At 59.0% G+C, this 19,206-nt stretch overlaps 3 protein-coding genes across 5 annotated transcripts; 1 reads left to right on the top strand and 2 right to left on the bottom strand.

Annotated features, from left to right (window-relative positions):
- Positions 1 to 1,036: 1,036 nt before the first annotated feature.
- LOC139681880 (chymotrypsin-C-like) lies at positions 1,037 to 2,588 on the bottom strand. The gene is made up of 8 exons (XM_071575637.1): positions 2,549 to 2,588; positions 2,341 to 2,432; positions 2,167 to 2,264; positions 1,959 to 2,084; positions 1,722 to 1,858; positions 1,495 to 1,640; positions 1,175 to 1,327; positions 1,037 to 1,074 (listed from the first exon to the last, which is right to left on the bottom strand). The coding sequence occupies exons 1-8, from the start codon at positions 2,586 to 2,588 to the stop codon at positions 1,057 to 1,059; spliced, it is 810 nt and encodes a 269-aa protein (XP_071431738.1). The 3' UTR covers positions 1,037 to 1,056.
- A 697-nt stretch (positions 2,589 to 3,285) lies between these two features.
- Positions 3,286 to 15,490, bottom strand: EFHD2 (EF-hand domain family member D2). 3 transcript variants are annotated; one of them, XM_071575815.1, is made up of 5 exons: positions 15,236 to 15,489; positions 15,020 to 15,115; positions 4,674 to 4,821; positions 4,401 to 4,535; positions 3,286 to 4,244 (listed from the first exon to the last, which is right to left on the bottom strand). In XM_071575815.1, the coding sequence occupies exons 2-5, from the start codon at positions 15,112 to 15,114 to the stop codon at positions 4,110 to 4,112; spliced, it is 513 nt and encodes a 170-aa protein (XP_071431916.1). In that variant the 5' UTR covers position 15,115; positions 15,236 to 15,489; the 3' UTR covers positions 3,286 to 4,109. The 3 variants fall into 3 exon arrangements, with proteins under 3 accessions (XP_071431916.1, XP_071431913.1, XP_071431915.1); XM_071575812.1 differs by having other exon boundaries at positions 15,020 to 15,490; XM_071575814.1 differs by lacking the exons at positions 15,020 to 15,115; positions 15,236 to 15,489 and adding an exon at positions 8,007 to 8,302.
- Positions 14,279 to 18,320, top strand: MRPS16 (mitochondrial ribosomal protein S16). The gene is made up of 3 exons (XM_071575816.1): positions 14,279 to 15,364; positions 16,544 to 16,804; positions 18,079 to 18,320. Exons 1-3 carry the CDS (start codon positions 15,271 to 15,273, stop codon positions 18,213 to 18,215), a joined length of 492 nt encoding a protein of 163 aa, XP_071431917.1. The 5' UTR covers positions 14,279 to 15,270; the 3' UTR covers positions 18,216 to 18,320.
- Positions 18,321 to 19,206: the final 886 nt, after the last annotated feature.

Below are 19,206 nucleotides of genomic sequence, written 5' to 3'. Positions count from 1 at the left end.
GGTGCCACTCGCTGGTCTGGTGATGGTGCCACTCGCTGGTCTGGTGACGGTGCCACTCGCTGGTCTGGTGACAGTGCCACTCGCTGGTCTGGTGATGGTGCCACTCGCTGCTCCAGTGGCTGCACAGCTCCTGAACCAGGCACCATCCATCACACCCTCCCTGCTGAGCCTGGGGCACTGCCATCCATCCCTGCTCGTTCTCCTTCTCCTCCCACTGTGAAGATCCTGGCTGGACTCCAACAACCACGATGGGAAGATGGCACAGAGAGAGGCTCTGCTCGGGGGCTCACAGTGCAGCACCAACCCACCTACATCTCTTGGGCAGCCCCTTCACACCCACTCCCACCAACACACCTGCCTTTTTTCTGGAAAATCCCCCCCATCTCCTCCGGGGCAGCCCTGGCTCCTCCCAGGAATCCCACACCTGGGATGAACCTGCCATCCTGCCAGGTCCTCACCACCCACCTTTTCCCAGGGGCTCTGGCTCCAACAGAGCTCCTTCAAGCTCATCCAGTGCCTTCCAAAACAATCAGCCCCCCTCACATCCCCCAGGGCCAACCCAGATCCCTCAAGACCCCTCTTAAAATTCAGCTGCCCTCATCTAGCCCAGTGCAAGTCAGGTCCTCTAAAGGATCCTGGGATCTACCAGGTGTCCTAGATCTCCCCCCAAGACTCAGCTGGGTTCCCTGGAGTCCCCCTGAACCACCTGGACAGACCCCAGCCCCCCTTCCATGAAACCACCAGCCAAGCCTCGAGCCCTTTGGCTCAGCCACGGCTCTTCCCTGCAACTGGGAGCACCTTGTGGGAGGTCTGCCCACCTCACCCTTCCCAGGGCCCTGCCCACCTCACCCTTCCCAGGGCCCTGCCCAGCCCCACTGCACAACAAGGACACCTTCCCCAGCACATAAGCAGGACCCCAACATCACCAGACCCAGCACTGGGTGTCTGCCCCCAGCTCCACCACATCCCCCCGAAATAACCAGTGTGGCACACGAGACCAGTTCAGCACTTTTGCTTTTATCAAACTCAACACTTGTATCTCCACACGCTGCGTCCTCAGTTGGAGCTCATTTTCTGCAAAAGACAAGACACAGGGGGGCTCACAGTGAGACCCCTGGCAGGGCACGGGCATCCTGGCCAATCCCTGTGAGGGGGCAGAGGAAGGGGCACCCACCTCGTTGACCCAGTCGATGTAGGCAGACACCCGGGTGAAAACTGTTGGTTTCTTTTTCATGTTGCAGCTCAGCCCGGAGCCGAAGCTGACGATGCCGTCCACCTCCCAGATCCCGTCATCACGCTGGCAGTTCAGGGGGCCACCGGAGTCCCCCTGCATGGAGAGGTGCATGTTCCATCCCCCCCGCTCCTGGACACCCTGCTGGTGAACCCCCACCTCCCTCCTGGCCATCCACCACCAGGGCTCCATCCCCTCCCCTCCCAGTGCCACGGTCCTGCAGCGCTCAGCACCCACCCCCGCCCCGCGGTGCCGGCACTCACGTTGCATCCAGAGACGACGCCGTCACCGCCGGCACACACCATGGTGGTGCGCACGTTGCTGCCCCACCAGTCCCTCTGGGAGCAGATCTCGTAATCCACCACGGGCAGCAGAGCCTGCTGCAGGACATCAGCCAGGGGCCCGTTGGCTGCAATGACAGTCACACCTCGTATCTCACACCCTGTGCCTGCACCCCCTCCCAGGGACCCTCTGGGGTCTCCCTGCTTACTCCTGATGCGTCCCCAGCCAGTGACATAGCAGGGGTAGTCGTTGGGCAGGATCTTGTCAGCATCTGGCAGGCAGGCAGCACGGATGGTGTCACTCTCCTGAACTGCTTCTTCCAGCTTGATCAGGGCAATGTCGTTGCTGTGCGAACAGATGAGGCATGAGGACCATCCCTGGCTGTGGGGATGGGATCCCTGGCAGCAACACCCTCCACCCATCCCTGACACATCCCATCTCCTACATGATGAGGAAGGAGTTCCACTTCTCATGGACGATCATCTTCTCCACACCCACGGCCACTGAGCCAGGCTCATCCTCCACCGACAGGTCCTGCTTGCCCAGCACCACACGGTATGTCATGGAAGAGCTGCCCAGGGAAAAAGCAGGGTGTCAGTCCTCACAAATGTCTTACCTCCATGCACAGACCTCCCCAGCACCCTGACACCCACCTGATGCAGTGGGCAGCCGTCAGCACCCACTGGGGGGCAATGAGGGTCCCACCGCAGGTGTGATGCCAAGATCCATAGCTTTTGTACTGCAGTGAGATCTGTGACAGCAGACACAGGGTCAGAGCAGGAACATCCCCCTCCTTGTCCCCATCCCTGTCCCTGTGCCCTCCTTACCTGCCAGGGCCAGCTGTGGGCTACGGCGTCTTCACCACCCACCACACGGGCACCCAGCTGTGGTGGCACGGCCGGCTGGCCGCATCCATAGGCTGTGACACCCGGAAAAGGGACATCAGAGGCTGCCTGTGCCTGTGCCCAGGGTCATGGCAGGCACCAGGGTCCCCTTCTCCCTCTGCCCCATCTTCTTCCCTTCTCCTGTACTCACCATAGCCCAGCAGCAGGACGAGACAGACGGCTCCCAGCATGGCTGTGCTTGAGCAAAGGTGCTGCACTGGAGCTGCTCACCCTTCTTATAGGGCCTGGGGACCTTGGAGTGGCTTCTCTGCCATGTGGGGACTCTCTCACGCTGAGGGGTGGGGGCTCCTTAGCCCCATTGCCCCATCTTATCACACTCCCTGACCTGCCTGGGAATGGCCACATCTGCCCATCGTGTGCTGGCACCAGGATGGGCCATGGCAGAGACAGCTGGCCCTGCTCTGGGAATGGGCAGGGTCCCTCTTGGTGCATGGCTAGTGGGCAGTGCCTCAGCCCCACTGCTCTCTGTGGGGTGCTGGGCAGCCCTGCTGCACCCCAGCCTTGAGCACCAACTGCCCCAGGACACAGACCCACCCACGGACCCCTCTCAGGGCAAGGTTTTCCTATCTCCTGCTTGACATGGCCAAGACCAGGCACAACCCTGCAGGTGCCGCAGGGTGGGAGAGGGGACAGGTGCCAGCAGTGCTGCCATGGCCTTTGATAGCACCATGTCCCCACACCTGGATGGGGTCTCTGCTGCTTCCCACGCCAATGTCCCCACATTGTCATAGCTCACCCCCACTGAGTGCCACCCCCTGTGGTGACCTGGTGGCCACGGTCACACCCCACTCCCCAGGCTCCTTCCCCCCACCCAAACCCTCACCGCAGACATGCCCATCCCATGGCTGCACTCCAGCACCCAGCAAGTAAGAAATATAATATTTATTTGGGATTAAATTAAAAAAAAACATAACACACCCCCTATATCACCACTTGGGGGACACTGTGGGACAAATGTGGGTCTTCACAGGCACCCACCAACACAGGAGCCTCAGTGGACTGACGACAACCACTTGTGGCCACCACACTCACCCTCCCAGGCCAAATACAACATGAAAAACATAATACAGCCCCACAAACCAGCAGCTGCCTTTCTGTATGTCTTTGACCAAAATAAAGAGAGACACAGCTCCTGGGGGGCTTCATGCCAGTGGGGTGGGCACCCACCCCCCAGCACCACACACACACACACAGAGCCCCCTCTGCCAGCACCTGACCCTCGCCACAGCTTTGGTCACTGATGGCAAGAACAGACACTGAGCCAGCGTGGCCACCACAACACCCACCATGGCCACCTGGACAAGTCCCCACCCTGCAAACCTCCCAGTGCAAACACAACACATGACACTCTGGCCAGAGGTGTTCCAGGGACAGGCATTCCGGGCACAGCTCCCCTGGGACTCAGCAGCAACAGCTCCTGGCACAGCTGCGGGCAGGGAACAGGGGCTGCTCAGGGTGGGGGGCACGCTGGGGATGTGGAGGGACACAAACAACACCTACAGACACCACAGTAAGAGGGGAGGGGGGAGCTGGGGCCAACCGGGCTCTGCCAGCAAGGTGGGCACTGTGCCGAGCCCGCGCCAGGATCCCGTTGGCAGCACATGGCTCTGGCATCGCTCCCGGCGCGGTTGGCACGTGGCACACGCAGTGTTCCCAGCCCGGGCACCGCTGACCAGTCCTGCCCAGCCCTGTCACTGTGTGAAGGTGGACTGCAGCTCCTTGAAGGCCGCCTTCCTCTGCTTCAGCTCCTCCGCCTGCTTCTTCTTCTCCTCCTGCTCCGCCCTGATCTCCTCCTCAAAGCGGCTCGCTTCGTTGATGGCTTGTGCCTGCGGGTGGACAGGTCCAGCTGCGACCCCTGCCAAGCCCTCCTGCCCACCCCAACACCTCCACCTCCTGTATGCCCAGCACCCAGCACCAAACTGCCTTCCCTCGTGCTTCACCAGCCTGCAGTGGCACCTCCTGTGCCCTGGCACCTGCCTCACCTTGGCCTCGAAGAAGTTCTTGGCGCCTTTCACCCCCTCTGTGGAGACGTCGATCTCGGAGAGCCGGGCCAGGGCGTGCAGCCCACTGTCCTCCTGCAGCTCCCCTGCTGCTGCCTTCCGGAAAATCAGCAGGAACTGAGGGGCAAGACAGTGGTATCAGCTTCTTCCAGACCTCAAAGCCACCATGGCCCCTCCCCACCTTCTCACCACCACAAACAGTGGCTGGGGACATGTCCCTGCTAGTGTGGACCCCCAGACCTGCTCACCCCTCACCTCTCGAAAGCTGAGCTTGCTGTCCAGGTCTTCATCCACCTCCTTGATCATGTTCTTCAGGCCCAGGTGTGTCTGTGGAGCCCCCAGCTTCTCCATCATCAGCTTCAGCTCCATCAGGTCAATGAAGCCATCTTTCCCTGCGTCGTACCTGTGGGATGGAGGCAGAGCCCGTGCAGACCCCTGCAGTGACCCCCCCAGTGCCAGACCCCTGTGTGTACTCCCACTGGCCAGGGAGTGAGGAGGGATCAGGAAGGACTTGGGCACTGATGATCTCCGGCAGCTTTCCAGACCACAGGGAAGCTGTCTCTGAACCGCTAACAACCCCCTGGAGCATTATCCAGGATCGTGTCTGTTTCCATGCGGCACTTGGCAGGAGAACCTGCCGGGATGCTGCCAAACCTGCTGCCAGCTCCCTGTGCCAGGAGCCTGAGCACATGCTCCCCTTGGCTGCGACACAGGATAAGAGGCCACGGGGCTAATCCCACTGGGCACTGCTCCCCACATCTCCTCCTCCTCCTCCTCACTATGACACCTCCAGGTGACCCATCCCCACTGCCCAGAGCCTGTGACATCCATGCTCCAGCCTGGCCATGTGCCTGGGCTTGACCAAGAGCTCTGGCCACAGTTCTGCTCACTGATCCTGCCTGTGGACCCTGTTGGGAGCAATCTGGTCTAGTGGAAGGTGTCCCTGCCCATGGGGGAGCTCCTTGGGGGTCCCTTCTCAGCCCCCTGGCTGTGGCCACACCACCATCCCCTCCAGCCTTCCACCAACAGCCCCTCTGTCTGCTCCCTGTGGCACTGTGGGCTGTGCTGGTGGCACACTGGCATGGCACAGTGGGATCTCACTGGGGAGCCAGCACAGAGCCACGCTTGGTACAGCTCCACACATCGTAGGTGGGCAGTTACACACTGCACCCGTCGTGACAGGGCTGTTCTTTGTGTGCCTTGTCACTGGAGCAGCCACACAGAGCCCCAGCTCCCCACGCCGCAGGTCTGTGACTCATCTGTACCTTCCCTGCTGCCATCTGCTCTGTCCCTGTCTCCAGCAGCACCTTTCTGACCTCACAAGCTGACAGGGACTCCAAAACAGAGCTGGCCCTGCTCTGGTCCTGCTCAGCTCTGCCTGCAGCTGCTGTTGTCCCAGGAGTGTGGCTGTGAACACAGACCTCACATGCTTTCTGCCTCCAAGACCCCTCTAGCATAGAACCATAGAATCATGGAATGGTTTGGGTGGGAAGAGACCTTAAGGACCATTCAGTTCTACCCCTGACATGGGCAGGGACACCTTCCACTAGACCAGGTTGCTCCAAGCTCCTTCCAACGTGGCCTTGAACACTTGCAGGGATGGGGCAGCCACAGCTTCTCTGGGCACCCTGTGCCAGGGTCTCTCAGGGGAAGAATTTGTTCCTCATATCTAATCTAACCCTGCCCTCTGTCAGTTTGAAGCCATTGCCATTCCCCCTTGTCCTGTCACTCTATGCCCTTGTCCAAAGTCCCTCTCCATCGCACATCCCACAGAGAGTTTCTCTGCAAGAGGTGAGTTGCCCAGCCTGGCTCTGTGGCATTGACCCGTGGAAGTCCATGCCATTCCCCAGCTCTGTAGAGAACTTCCTTGTTCTCAATCCCCTCCTCGCTATTTTTTCGGGACGCCAGCATCCCTCTGCATCTCCCAGAGGGCACCATCTACCCTGTGGCAAGAAAAAACCCTTCCACACATCACTTTATCCTCTACAGCCGAACTGCCACATCCCGAGGACAGCAGGCAGCAGCAGCAGCGAGGTCAGCGTGACAGGGCTCTGTTCCAGAGCATCCCTCCCTTGGGAGACCCCCCTTCCCCGGCTCCCAAACCTCCTCGGCGCTGCTCCTTTCGCTGCAGCGAGACGCCGCAGCTGTCAGAGCAAACACGTCTGCTCCTCACGCCCGCTCTGTCGCCTGCGCGGCGCCGACACCCGCACCGCCATCTGCGCCGCGGCCGGAGCACCCCCGGCACGGCCATCCATCGCCTCCGGCCCCGGGAGCTGCAGCTGTGCCCACCCCCCGGGACCCCGAGCTGTCCGCCCCGCCGCAGGCTCCCTCCTGCTGCAGTCCGTGAGATAGATGGTGGCAGCAACCCGCGCCTCTGGCTCCCTGCCATGTCCGGGCGGTGCGTGACAGTCCCTCGGGAACACACAGGGAACAGGGAGACACCCTGCACTTCTAGGGATGCTGACAGGGTGTGCCTGCACCCTACACAGCCCCCCAACCTTGGGTTTAGGGGGTCACTGCCTCCATTCTTCCGCTTCCTCCATCCCCCCGGTCACGCCCGAGCCAGACCACCCGGGACGCTGCTGCAGATCCCCCCCGGTGCCAGATGGGATGAGGGGTATTGGCACGCCGCAGCCATGCCTTCCCCTGCACCACCTCCGCGCTTCCCGGAGTCCCGCTGCCTCCACGCCTCCTGCACAAAGCGCCCCACGCGCGCCGCGGGCTCCACGGGGATGCTCCGGGGAGTCCCGCTCGTCCCTGGCTACTCCCGCCTATCCCAGCGCGATCACGGTTGGAGTCACCCCGATTTTTGGCTCCCCATGGAAATTTCCAGGGTTCAAGGCTTGCTGCCAGCCCCCCCTTCCCCGGGGCCGGGGGCAGAGCTGTGCTCGGAGTCACGCTCCGCCACGCGTGGAGGCACGCAGCGGGCAGGGATGCTGGGGACATGCCAGCCTGGCCGCTGCGGCCCCCGGGGAGATGGGGCTGCAGAGGGAGAGTCCTTCAGTGCTTCAGCAGAGGAAATGCGAAGGTCCCTGGTCCCATCTTCCAGCCCCCCTTCTCTGGCCTCAGACCCTCATGGGGGACGGGAGGTCTCTTCTGCAAGAATTTAGAGGTGCGCAGGAATGTCCCCTGCAAGGAGCAGGGGGAACGTGTCCCCGACATCAATCCTGTGAGGGGCTTGAGAGAAGAGGGATGTTCCTGGCATCCCTCCTGAGAGAGGCAGGAAGAGGGTCCTGCAAGGAATTGGGGGTGCCCCGGCATCCCTCCTGCACAGAGCTGGGGTTGGGGGGAGTCTCCTGCCAGGAGCCGGGGGATCCCTCCTGCAAGGAGCTGGAGGGGCGTGGGGGCACCTCTGCCAAGGAATGGGGGCGTCCGTCCCGCAAAGAACGGGGGAGTCTCTCCCGCCGGCACGGGCGGGAGGCACTGGGGCATCTGCCCCGCCAGGAGCAGGGATGCTGGGGAGGCAAGAGCGGGGATGCCGAGGGTGCGGGATGCCGGGATGCCGGCGGTGCGGGATGCCGGGGGTCCCCCGTTCGCCCCGGCACTGCCACCCCCGGGGATTCTCCCCTCCCAGTCCCCCGCACTCACTGTCGGAAGAGCCTCTCCATGTCGCGGAGCTGCCGCCGGGAGAACTCGCGGAACTCCCCGGCGGGGCTGAACACGCGGCGGCCGCCTCCGCCCCCGGGCGAGCCCTCGCCCACCGCCCGCCCCGCGGGGCTGCCCGGCGCCGGCCCCGGCCGCGGCCCCCGGCCCCGCCGCCCCTCCGGCTCCTCCGCCGCCGCCGCCATGGTGCGGTGCCCGGATGGCCGCGCCGCTCCGCCCCGCTCCGCCCCAGGGCCGGGCTGCGGCCCCCCGGCTCCCGCACCCGCACCGGGGGGGCTCCGGCTGCCCGCCCCCCGACAGCCCACCGCCGTCCCCTCGGACCGCCCCGGGGCCGGGTTGCGGCTCCCGCACCTGCACGGGAGGCGTCCCCGCCCCGCCGCTCTCCAAGCCCATCGCTGTCCCTTCGGATCCCTTCTCCATCGGCATCACCGGCGGTACTCACCCATTCCCCGGTGGGATCACCCCGGGACGATCTTTAGGGTCCCTTTCAACCCAAACCAGTCCCTTCTCCTCCAGGCCCCCCACTGGCATCACCAGTAGGTCCCATTCCCCAGTGGGATTCCCCCGTGGACCATCTTTAGAGTCTCTTCCAACCTAAACCATCACTTGGAATGATTCCATAGGTTTCAAGGAGGGGAAGGGTCTTCTGCAGCCCCCACTGCACCCACAGCACCTGTGCTCCTACCACCTCCATCCATTCCTGCCCCAGGGTGTGCCAAAGGGTGGGATGGGGAGGACACAGAGCCACGGAGTGGCTCGACACCCCAGAGGATGCTCACAGCAACATTAACCTACATAGGCAATGAAGCCCAGGCATGCAGACAGGGAAGCATCCAGCTCCTCCCAGCACAGAGAGGGGGAAAATCAGGCCACATGGATGACCAGAGCCCCACGGCACTGCCACTTCCATTAGGGATTGACCATTGTGCACCCTTGGGTGCTCCACATGCCCTGCATTAGCCTGTCACAGCCCTCTGGGCTGCTTCCAGACCTTTTTATCCTATTAAAAAATCAAGAGTAAAAACCCCCCAGCGGGTCTTTGCTCACATCCAGATTATCCTCGGCTGAAGAGCCTGCAGAGGACTCGGCACATGGAGTGCTCCATGCAATGCAGAGGCAGAGCAGCTGCAGGGACAGCACGTGCTGGAGCTGCCTGTTCCCTGCAGGGAGATCCCAAAACTGCTGCTCCCCAGCAACCAGGGTCTACTTTCACCCTTTTTAATGATAAGAGAAGCAGTGGGACCTCATTCAATAGCAACAGCGTGTGGAAAGTGCCCCTGTGCCACCACCCCATCCCTATGTTGCTCTCATCTACCCAGCTTGTCCTCATGCTGCTGCTCTACCAGGGTGGCTGACGTGGGTTCTCTTCTTCTCATGGTGTAGCTCCAGCATTCCTGGGGTGTTCCAGGAATTCTGGAATTCCATACTCCATCATCCTTATGATCCAGTTCCCCCAAGATACCACAGGGACCAGCAGATACAGGAGTGGCAAGGGATATTTCAAGCTGTGTCAGCTTTGTGTGCTTGAGGCCACTTCAGCCAAGGAAAGGACAGACCCCACACAATTGACTTCACAGGTTAAGGCTGTATTTACATGCACAAATAAACACACACATGTGTGCACTGGGTTGTACCCTCACCACCTTTTCCATTGCCATCAATCCCACCACGCTGTGTGGGACACAGACTGCTGGCAGATTAGGTCCTACACACTGTACAGTCACACCAGCATGCCCAGGGCCTGCAGGATACAACAGGAGCTCCTCAAAGCACCCACACCTCATGCCAGCTCCACCAGCACAGAGTCTACAGCAATGACTCCTTCCTACCACAGACCATCACCTACTGAATGCCCCTGTAGTGCCTCTCCTGGGAGCTTCTCTTCTTGGCAGCATCTGCTGAGTGCTCTTTGGCTCTTGGCTTGCCTGAGCAAACAGGCTCCAGGCTGCAGGACAGAGAGCAGACACAGCATTCACCTGTGAGAGCTCCTGATGGGACACATGTGACCTGCTCTTCTCCCTCACCCCAGTACATGGCCCAAACCCATTGCTGCAGGTGCCTGCACTGCCTCCAGCTTTGTCAGTGGGATGCTGCCATGATGCCAAGCCAGCTGAGCAGCAGGACCCTGGGACCTCCAGCCTCCTGGGACCCTGGGACCTCCAGCCTCCTGGGACCCTGGGACCTCCAGCCTCCTGGCACGGTCTGACCGACCACTCTCTGTGCTCTCAACATACCCTGTTGCATGAAGTGCAGGGGTTGGGTGTCACCTGCTCCTGTCATGCTCACTTTGTGCCATTTGGCCACTCACTGTGGTCTCTTCTCCTGCTCCAGCTGGAGCTGTGTCCTCTCCAGAGCCTCTCACAGCAGAGCCTTCTCTTCTGACTCCTTATGAGTTTCATCTTCCAGGTTTGGCATCTCCTCCTGGCACCTTCAGGGGGACACTTTTTTCTGCCTGTGCAAAATAGGAGGGGGGATTCTGTTGGTCTGTCACCTGCCTCGACCCCCTGACCCCCAGCTGGGCTCTCCCATGCCTGCCCTGCTCCTGCTGACACTGTCCCTCCTCCCCAGCTGACACTGTTGCTGCCTCTGGCTCCAGCCCCCCTGGAAAAGGGAGTCTGCCAAAGCTTTCCCAGCTCTGACACTACTCAACCACATCAGGCCACACAAGGCACCAGTGCAGAAAACTGAGATGACCTTTCTCTGTTTCCCCTAACATTCTATTTTCATGGCATGGCCACACTGTGAGTGGTCCAAGTAGACACATGACCCAGCAAGGTGCCACATCCCTCCTTTCCCCATCACTTGGCATCCCACTTGGATCTCACTGGGAACCATGACCTTGCTTTCCCACACCTTAGCTGCTCCATGCTTCCCTCAGAATCTTTCAGCATTTCTTCTTTCCTTTCCAGGCAGTGTTGGAGGTTCCTGATCTTTCTGTACAGCAGCTCCAGGGCCTTCTGTCTCTGCAGTCCCACTTCTTCCCTCTCCCCCCAGGAAGGTGCTGCAGAGGCTGAATTCCTGACAGCTCCTTCATCTCCACCAGGCTTCCCAGAGCACAGATCACATCAAGGTACTGAGGGAAGAAGAGGGAATGCATTATTTACCAGGTCTGCTGCATTCCATCACACTGCTCAGCCATCTGCTTCCTGTCTGCTCTCCTGAGGAGATGACAGTGTCCCAAAGAAAGTGGGTTTGTGTTCTGTTCCCAGTTGCACGGTGTACTGGGATTGGGGTGTTTCCTTTCCCAAGATTACTTTTTCCCCTGCTAGATTTTTTCCTGCCCTTTTTGGAGGGAAGAGACTCTCTTGCCCAACCCACCCACTGCACTACTCACAGACCCCTCCTCTGGCAGCCTGAGGAGTATCTCCCTGGGTTTGGAGGGGTAGAAGAGATTTGTCAGAACCCCCTTTCCTGCTCCACTGTGCCACAGTGAGGACATGGGCCTCGAAAATGTTCCAGAGAGCAGGGAGAAGGATGGTGCATGTTGGTGTCTTTCTCTTGCCCTTTCTGCTACCACAGAACATCTACCACATACACACAAATACCCACACACTTTGCAGACTGCATTTCTACACAATCTCATATATTACTCTCTTTTAAGTGACACCAGTGCACACAGACATGCCCTACTCCACCCCTGTCCAGATCCCTGCTTGATGAACACCCAAATACCCAGGATGGGGCTCTCCCATCATCACACCCTGTGCACAGCCAATGATGGCTGCAGACCCCCAGCTCTTGTCCAGCCACTGCCACCCCAGGGCTGTGCCCGACAGGACACAGCTCACTCCTGGATGGCACCTCCAGTGCTCGGCACTTCCCTTCCCTATCCCGATAAGTGGAACAGGAGGGCGATACCTCCCCACCCCCCGCTGTCAGCTGGCTGTGAGTCACGGCCGGCCCCCGCACAGCCAGCCGGCCCCGCTGGCACGCTGCTGGCTGCCACCCTTCCCGAACAGAATGTACAATTCCTGCAGTCCCTCCATCTGCTGCTGCCACCACCTGCGAGTTCTTCCCTTTTCCAGCCACGGGGAAAACGAATAGGAGTTTGGCACGGGGGAATGAGGAGCGATTCTTCCCGTCCTGTGCAACAACCCACCCCTACTCCTGCACGTACAACCCTAGAGCGGGTTCTGCATCACCTGTACAGCATCTTGGGCACCACAGAAAGGAGGGAAGGCTAGCACGTTGCCATGCCCTCTAATTGCCAATTAGCACAGCCATTAGCACACACAACACTCCGCGGTTCCAAAGCGCTGTGCAAACATCAGCTCATTAACCAGCACAAACAGCAAACCTGGATCACAGGCGGCACAGGCAGCCCTCGGCTTGGGGAATGCGGGGCCCGGACAAACAACCCTCCGGCCAGTGAAAGTCACCAGGACTCACTGCAGTGCTGAGAAACACTGCGATGCCATCCGTGCACTTGGCAAACCCACACCTTGGTGCCCTCCGTGGGGATTTACCCTCTGGGAGGCTTCACCCGCCTGTACTGGTGTCTTGGGAACATCATCCGGCTTTTCCACCGTTTGCAGGGACATCCCTCAGCACCTGGCAGTGGGCTTGGGCTTGCCTGTGCCCAGACACAAGACGTTGTGGGACCCCATGACGGATGGAACATGCCAAGAGCATGTTCTGTCACATGTTCCATGTGACCCAAACAGCTTGTGGAGAGCAGCACCCTGGGCACCCACTAATGACTACCATGGTGTGGGTGGGAACACTCAGTTACAAGTGACTTGGTTATACATCTGCTGGCAGAAGCTCCACTAAACCCTGATTTTCGTTCCCATGGCAGTGGATATCAGTGCAAAGGAGCTGAGCTCCATCCTGATGCTCTCACATGTGCCTTTTGTTCTGTGGAGAACCCTCAACACCACCAGTTGCTGGGGACCCACAGTGTGGTTGGTGGAGACCTTGGGCCACATCAGCATGTACCTTAACTCTTCAGCTGCTGCTTTTGGGGCTCAATCCTTCTTCTCCACAAGACTGGACATCTGGGAGAGCATCTCCCTGAGCTGGTTCACTTCCCACTCCTGGTGTTTCAGGCAGCTCTGGTTCTGCTCCAGCTCCACCTTCTGCTTCTCACTCAGCTCCCCAAAGTGCCAAACAGCCTCGTGGGATGCTGGCTGGCTCATCATCACCCAGTCCTGGGGGATCTGCAGCTGCCTTCATGGATACACCCCTTTTTCCAGTCCACCCTCATGGAATCTGGCAGCAAAAATGGGGTTCATCCTCACAGAGCCCTGCCCTGCCCTTCACAGCTGCCCTCAGATCCTGGGCCATGCCAATAGGACATGGCAGGTTTACTAAATCCCAGGGCAACTCCTTGTTGTGGCAATTTCCCTTCAGATTGGAAAGGAATGGGTTGTGCCAGCATTTTCTGACTTGCATCCTTTGACCACTGCACGTTCCTCATGGGCTCTGTCCCCACATTTACAGCCCTGCCCATGAAAGGATGCCAGGCAAGGCTCTCCCAGTCCACTGCCTTGGGAAACTTTCAGCTCCAAGGAGCTCACCAGTGTGATTTTGAAGAAGATGGTCTTTTTTGTCCACCTGATATTTTTTTCTAAAGTTTTCAATTATGATACAAAACCCAGTGAGATAAAGGATTCCCCCAATAGTTCTACTTTAAGGGAACTAAAAACCCACACCCATCCCTTTGCTGCAATACCTCAGGCTCCCCATCCCTTTGCTGCAATACCTCAGACTCCCCATCCCTTTGCTGTAAAACCTCAGACTCCCCATCCCTTTGCTGCAATACCTCAGACTCCCCATCCCTTTGCTGCAATACCTCAGACTCCCCATCCCTTTGCTGCAATACCTCAGGCCTTTGCTGTAATACCTCAGGCTCCCCATCCCTTTGCTGTAATACCTCAGACTCCCCATCCCTTTGCTGTAATACCTCAGGCTCCCCATCCCTTTGCTGCAATACCTCAGGCTCCCCATCCCTTTGCTGCAATACCTCAGGCCTTTGCTGTAATACCTCAGGCTCCCCATCCCTTTGCTGCAATACCTCAGGCCTTTGCTGTAATACCTCAGGCTCCCCATCCCTTTGCTGTAATACCTCAGACTCCCCATCCCTTTGCTGCAATACCTCAGGCTCCCCATCCCTTTGCTGTAATACCTCAGACTCCCCATCCCTTTGCTGCAATACCTCAGGCTCCCCATCCCTTTGCTGTAATACCTCAGGCTCCCAAAAAGGCCCAGAGGATGTGCTGGTGCCTTTGGCTGCCCTGGAGCACACTGAGGAACACAAGTTGAGAAACCAACGAGCAGCAATGCCCTCGGCTCCTGAAGACCTGCTGTGCCAGGGGCTTGGGGAGGAAGGGCACTGGCTTTTCTTTCTGTCTAACAAAAGTATCCTTGCTGATGACTTCTTCCACCAAGTACCTCAGCTCTGATGGGGGGAAGTTCATAAAATGCAACTTCTTGGAATGGAAAAGATTTCTGTTTTCTGGAAAATCTCTTTCCAGCTGAAGTCAGAAGGTCCACGCTAGAGGTTCAAGGCAAAGGACAAGACAAGCAATGATCACCTAGAAACACATCAGGACTCATTGGCACTAGTCCCAATACTGCTGGCAGTCCTTGGAAAAGCCTGGAAAACAAAACCCTTGGAAGTGATGCTGATTTGTCCCATTTTGTCCAAGTCTCTTCCTGGACCTCGACTGCTTTTCACACAGTTGCTGCTGTCTCAGTGAAGCTCTGGAGCACCACTGTAAGGTATTTTAAGAACTTACTGGCTGAAAAAGCTTTAATCACGACCACCTGAACTCTCACAAACAGCTCCTTTTCCCTTTTAGCACGTACAAAATTATTTTCGCGGTATTCCTTTAATAGGAAGCAACGGGGGAATCCAAGACTGTGCTCTCCGGAACAGAAAATAAACAAGAGGGAAGAAGCTTTGCACAGGCCTGACATGCCCCAGAACAGATCTTTATTTTACTTGAAAGCCCGTGCCACAAGCGCTGTAAGGAAAATCGCGGTCGCACGAGTACCTTGTGCCTGCAGATCCCTGGGAATCCTTCCCATCCTCCTCGTGCTTCCCCGACAGAAGGAAGGGCGACCGCGGTGACACAGCGGCGCTCGACATTCTAAGAGAGGAAGGAAACCCTTGGCATAAACCCCGGTGGGAATCTAAAGCTTCACTTTCGGGGGAAATTTGGGAAGGCTGCAGTCGAGAGGAGGGAAAAGTATTTTGCATCATTTGTAACCTGGACAGAGGCGAGAGCCGGGTCCCAAAGGGGAGATGGGGCTCGGGGGCGGAGCGGCCGCGGATGCGTTTCCGGGCGCCGGAGCATCATCGGTGCGCGTCGGGCGGGCGGGAGTCATGGTGCAGCTCGGTGAGTGTCGTGATAGCTCGGTGAGTGTCGTGATAGCTCGGTGAGTGTCGGTGCAGCTCGGTGAGTGTCCCGGTGCAGCTCGGTGAGTGTGGGTGCAGCTCGGTGAGTGTGGGTGCAGCTCGGTGAGTGTGGGTGCAGCTCGGTGAGTATCGGTGCTGCTCGGTGAGTGTGGGTGCAGCTCGGTGAGTGTGGGTGCAGCTCGGTGAGTATCGGTGCAGCTCGGTGAGTGTGGGTGCAGCTCGGTGAGTATCGGTGCTGCTCGGTGAGTGTGGGTGCTGCTCGGTGAGTGTCCCGGTGCAGCTCCGTGAGTGTCGGTGCAGCTCGGTGAGTGTGGGTGCAGCTCGGTGAGTGTGGGTGCAGCTCGGTGAGTATCGGTGCTGCTCGGTGAGTGTCCCGGTGCAGCTCCGTGAGTGTCGGTGCTGCTCGGTGAGTGTGGGTGCAGCTCGGTGAGTGTCCCGGTGCAGCTCGGTGAGTGTCCCGGTGCAGCTCGGTGAGTGTCCCGGTGCAGCTCGGTGAGTGTGGGTGCAGCTCGGTGAGTGTGGGTGCAGCTCCGTGAGTGTGGGTGCAGCTCGGTGAGTGTCGTGATAGCTCGGTGAGTGTGGGTGCAGCTCGGTGAGTGTGGGTGCAGCTCGGTGAGTGTCGTGATAGCTCGGTGAGTGTGGGTGCAGCTCGGTGAGTGTCGTGATAGCTCGGTGAGTGTCCCGGTGCAGCTCGGTGAGTGTCCCGGTGCAGCTCGGTGAGTGTGGGTGCAGCTCGGTGAGTGTCCCGGTGCAGCTCGGTGAGTGTCCCGGTGCAGCTCGGTGAGTGTGGGTGCAGCTCGGTGAGTGTCCCGGTGCAGCTCGGTGAGTGTCCCGGTGCAGCTCGGTGAGTGTCCCGGTGCAGCTCGGTGAGTGTGGGTGCAGCTCGGTGAGTGTGGGTGCAGCTCGGTGAGTGTCCCGGTGCAGCTCGGTGAGTGTCCCGGTGCAGCTCGGTGAGTGTCGGTGCAGCTCGGTGAGTGTCGGTGCAGCTCGGTGAGTGTCCCGGTGCAGCTCGGTGAGTGTCGGTGCAGCTCCGTGAGTGTCGGTGCAGCTCGGTGAGTGTCGGTGCTGCTCGGTGGCTGCCTTGGTGCAGCTCAGTGAGTGTCCCGGGACCGGGATAGGCACCTGCTCAGCCCGTCACCACCTCGCACTTCCTTCCCAGGGAGCCGCCTCCTCAGAGGTTACCGCGGCGGGCACGTCGTGATCCGCTTCGCCCTCGGGGGCTGCGCCAACCGGCCCTTCTTCCGCATCGTGGCCGCGTACAACAAGCGCGCCCGCGACGGCAAATACCTGGAGCAGCTCGGCTGCCTCGACCCGCTGCCCAACGCGCACGGAGAGAAGGTGGCGGGGCTCAACCTGGAGCGGCTGCGCTACTGGCTGGGCAGCGGAGCGCAGCTGTCCCGGCCCGCCGAGAAGCTCCTGGGTAGGCGTGGGGCGGGCTACTGGGAGCATGGGACGGGCTACTGGGAGCGTGGGACGGGCTACTGGGAGCGTGGGACGGGCTACTGGGAGCATGGGACGGGCTACTGGGAGCGTGGGTCGGGCTACTGGGAGCGTGGGTCGGGCTACTGGAAGCGTGGGACGGACTACTGGGAGCGGAGGGCAGGCGTGGGGATGCGGGACGGGCACTTCTCGCCGCTTCTTGGCAGGTGATTCAAAGGAATCGACCCACAGCCGGACTGTGAGCCGAAGTACCCTCATTAACACCGGTGGGAAGTGCACAGGGGCTGCGCGCTTCAAATGCAACTTTGTAGAAGTAAAATTTCAGCCAGATTATATAGTGAATAAGGCAGTTCAATGCCTCCCTGACATCCGATCCCGTCAGATCTCGGAAGCTCAGCAGGGTCAGCCCCGGATTAGCACTTGGATGGGAGACCTGCTGGGCAATGCCGGGGGCTGTAGGTTCTAGTCCTGAGGATTTCACTGTCCCTGTCCAAGCTCGCTCGGCCGTGGCAGATGAACCTCAGGACTGAAACGGTGGGGCCAGTTCTGCGCACGCTGAGCCTCACCTGAAATCCACTGGGCAGGCTGGAAGGGCACCCACGTGGGGACAGCCCTGCCCAAATCCTCGTTTGAGCCACACACAAGTCACCCTCATGAGCGGTCCCGTGGTGTAATGGTGAGCACTCCGGACTCTGGATCACAAGGTCGTGAGTTCGAGTCTCAGTGGAGACCGTACCGGGCAGTTAAATGCCTCTCTGCCATCCGATCCCGTCAGATCTCGGATGCTTAGCAGGGGCAGCCCTGGTTAGTACCAGGTGCTGCAGACAGTCCTGAGGATTTCACTGGCACTGTCCGAGCTCGCCCGGCCGTGGCAAATGGACCTTAGGACTTAAACGGTGGGGCAAGTTCTGTGCATGCTGAGCCCCACCTAAAAAATCCACTGTGCAGGCTCGAAGGGCACACCCCCACGTGGGGAGAGCCCTTCCCAAATCTTCTCGAAGGGCACACCCCCACCTGGGGAGAGCCCTTCCCAAATCTTCTCGAAGGGCACACCCCCACCTGGGGAGAGCCCTTCCCAAATCTTCCTTCCCAAATCTTCTCGAAGGGCACACCCCCATCTGGGGAGAGCCCTTCCCAAATCTTTGTTTGCGAAGTTTGGCCATGCAATACTATATAAAAAGTCACCCTCATGCAGAGCGAGGTGCCCTTATGCTCCCTGGGTAAGTTACAGTCTAAGGAGCCTTTGTCTCGCAGGTCTGGCCGGGTTCCTGCCGCTCCACCCCATGACAGTGACCGGCGCCGAGAGGCTGCGGCGGCGGCGGCAGCGAGAAGAGCAGGCGGGCACTGCCCCTGCCCCTGCCCCTGGGGACACACCCGGCGCTGAGCCCTGACAGACCCCCCGGCCGAGGGGCACAGCACTGGCCCACCATGGTCTGGGGAAGTGTCCCACCCTTTCAGTGCTTCTGACCACAATAAAGTGCCATCTGCACACTCCACCCTGTGCATCTGCTGCTTTCTCCAGTCTCCACTCTGAAGCAAAGTTCATTGTTGCCAAACCTGGTGCACAAAGATAAAAAAGGGGTTTTGCTGCTATAATGCAGGTGGAGAACCCTCGCAGGAGGCACATACAGCTGTTTCTGAAGGCTCTGGCACCTCTCTCTCTTGCAGCAATGACATGACTGCTGCCAAATTCCATTTGCCTGCTCCACCTGCCAAGTGTTTTGACTCCTGGCCCTGATTTACTCTGACAGGACAGTCCAGGGGTTCAGGAGAGGTCTGGCACAGATAAATGCAAATAGAAGTGCAGCTGCATTTCTGTTCACTTTCTCCAAGGAGGTTCTTGGCCTATTTTGGTCGTTTACAAGCAAAAGGGAAAGATTAAGGGTTGGACTCGATGATCTTGGAGGTCTTTTCCAACCCAATCGATTCTATGATTCTATTTCAGTCTCATTTAATGAGAGATTGGGGCATGCCTGAAACTGGGCTAGGAGTCTTAACTCCTTCATCACATCCTTGACCCTATTCCAAGAGGCAAAACCCCACCAAAGTCTCTTGCCTTAGATGCACCTTTTGCTTTTTGGGGAGGTTTCTTTTGGCACAACTCTTAGATGATTCTACAAATGTCAGGCAAAGACAAGAGGAATAGACAGAACACTAAGAAAGGGACTGGCTTCCTTCTGACAAAATCACAATACTGAGAAAGGGTGGGGTTACTTCAGTTCATGGATGAAGGATGAGGTGATCAGACCCCCATTCACTGAAGTGACAGGCTATGAAAAAGTGGCATTGCCTTTCTAATACCTCCCCCTTTACATATTTGGTATGTGCAGCATCACATTTTTTATAAAGCAATGACTGCACTCCATACATGGTTTTTAGGAA

Source organism: Pithys albifrons, chromosome 22 (genome assembly GCF_047495875.1).
Source record: "Pithys albifrons albifrons isolate INPA30051 chromosome 22, PitAlb_v1, whole genome shotgun sequence".
Taxonomy (NCBI): domain Eukaryota; kingdom Metazoa; phylum Chordata; class Aves; order Passeriformes; family Thamnophilidae; genus Pithys; species Pithys albifrons.
This window is presented reverse-complemented; position numbering and strand designations above follow the sequence as displayed.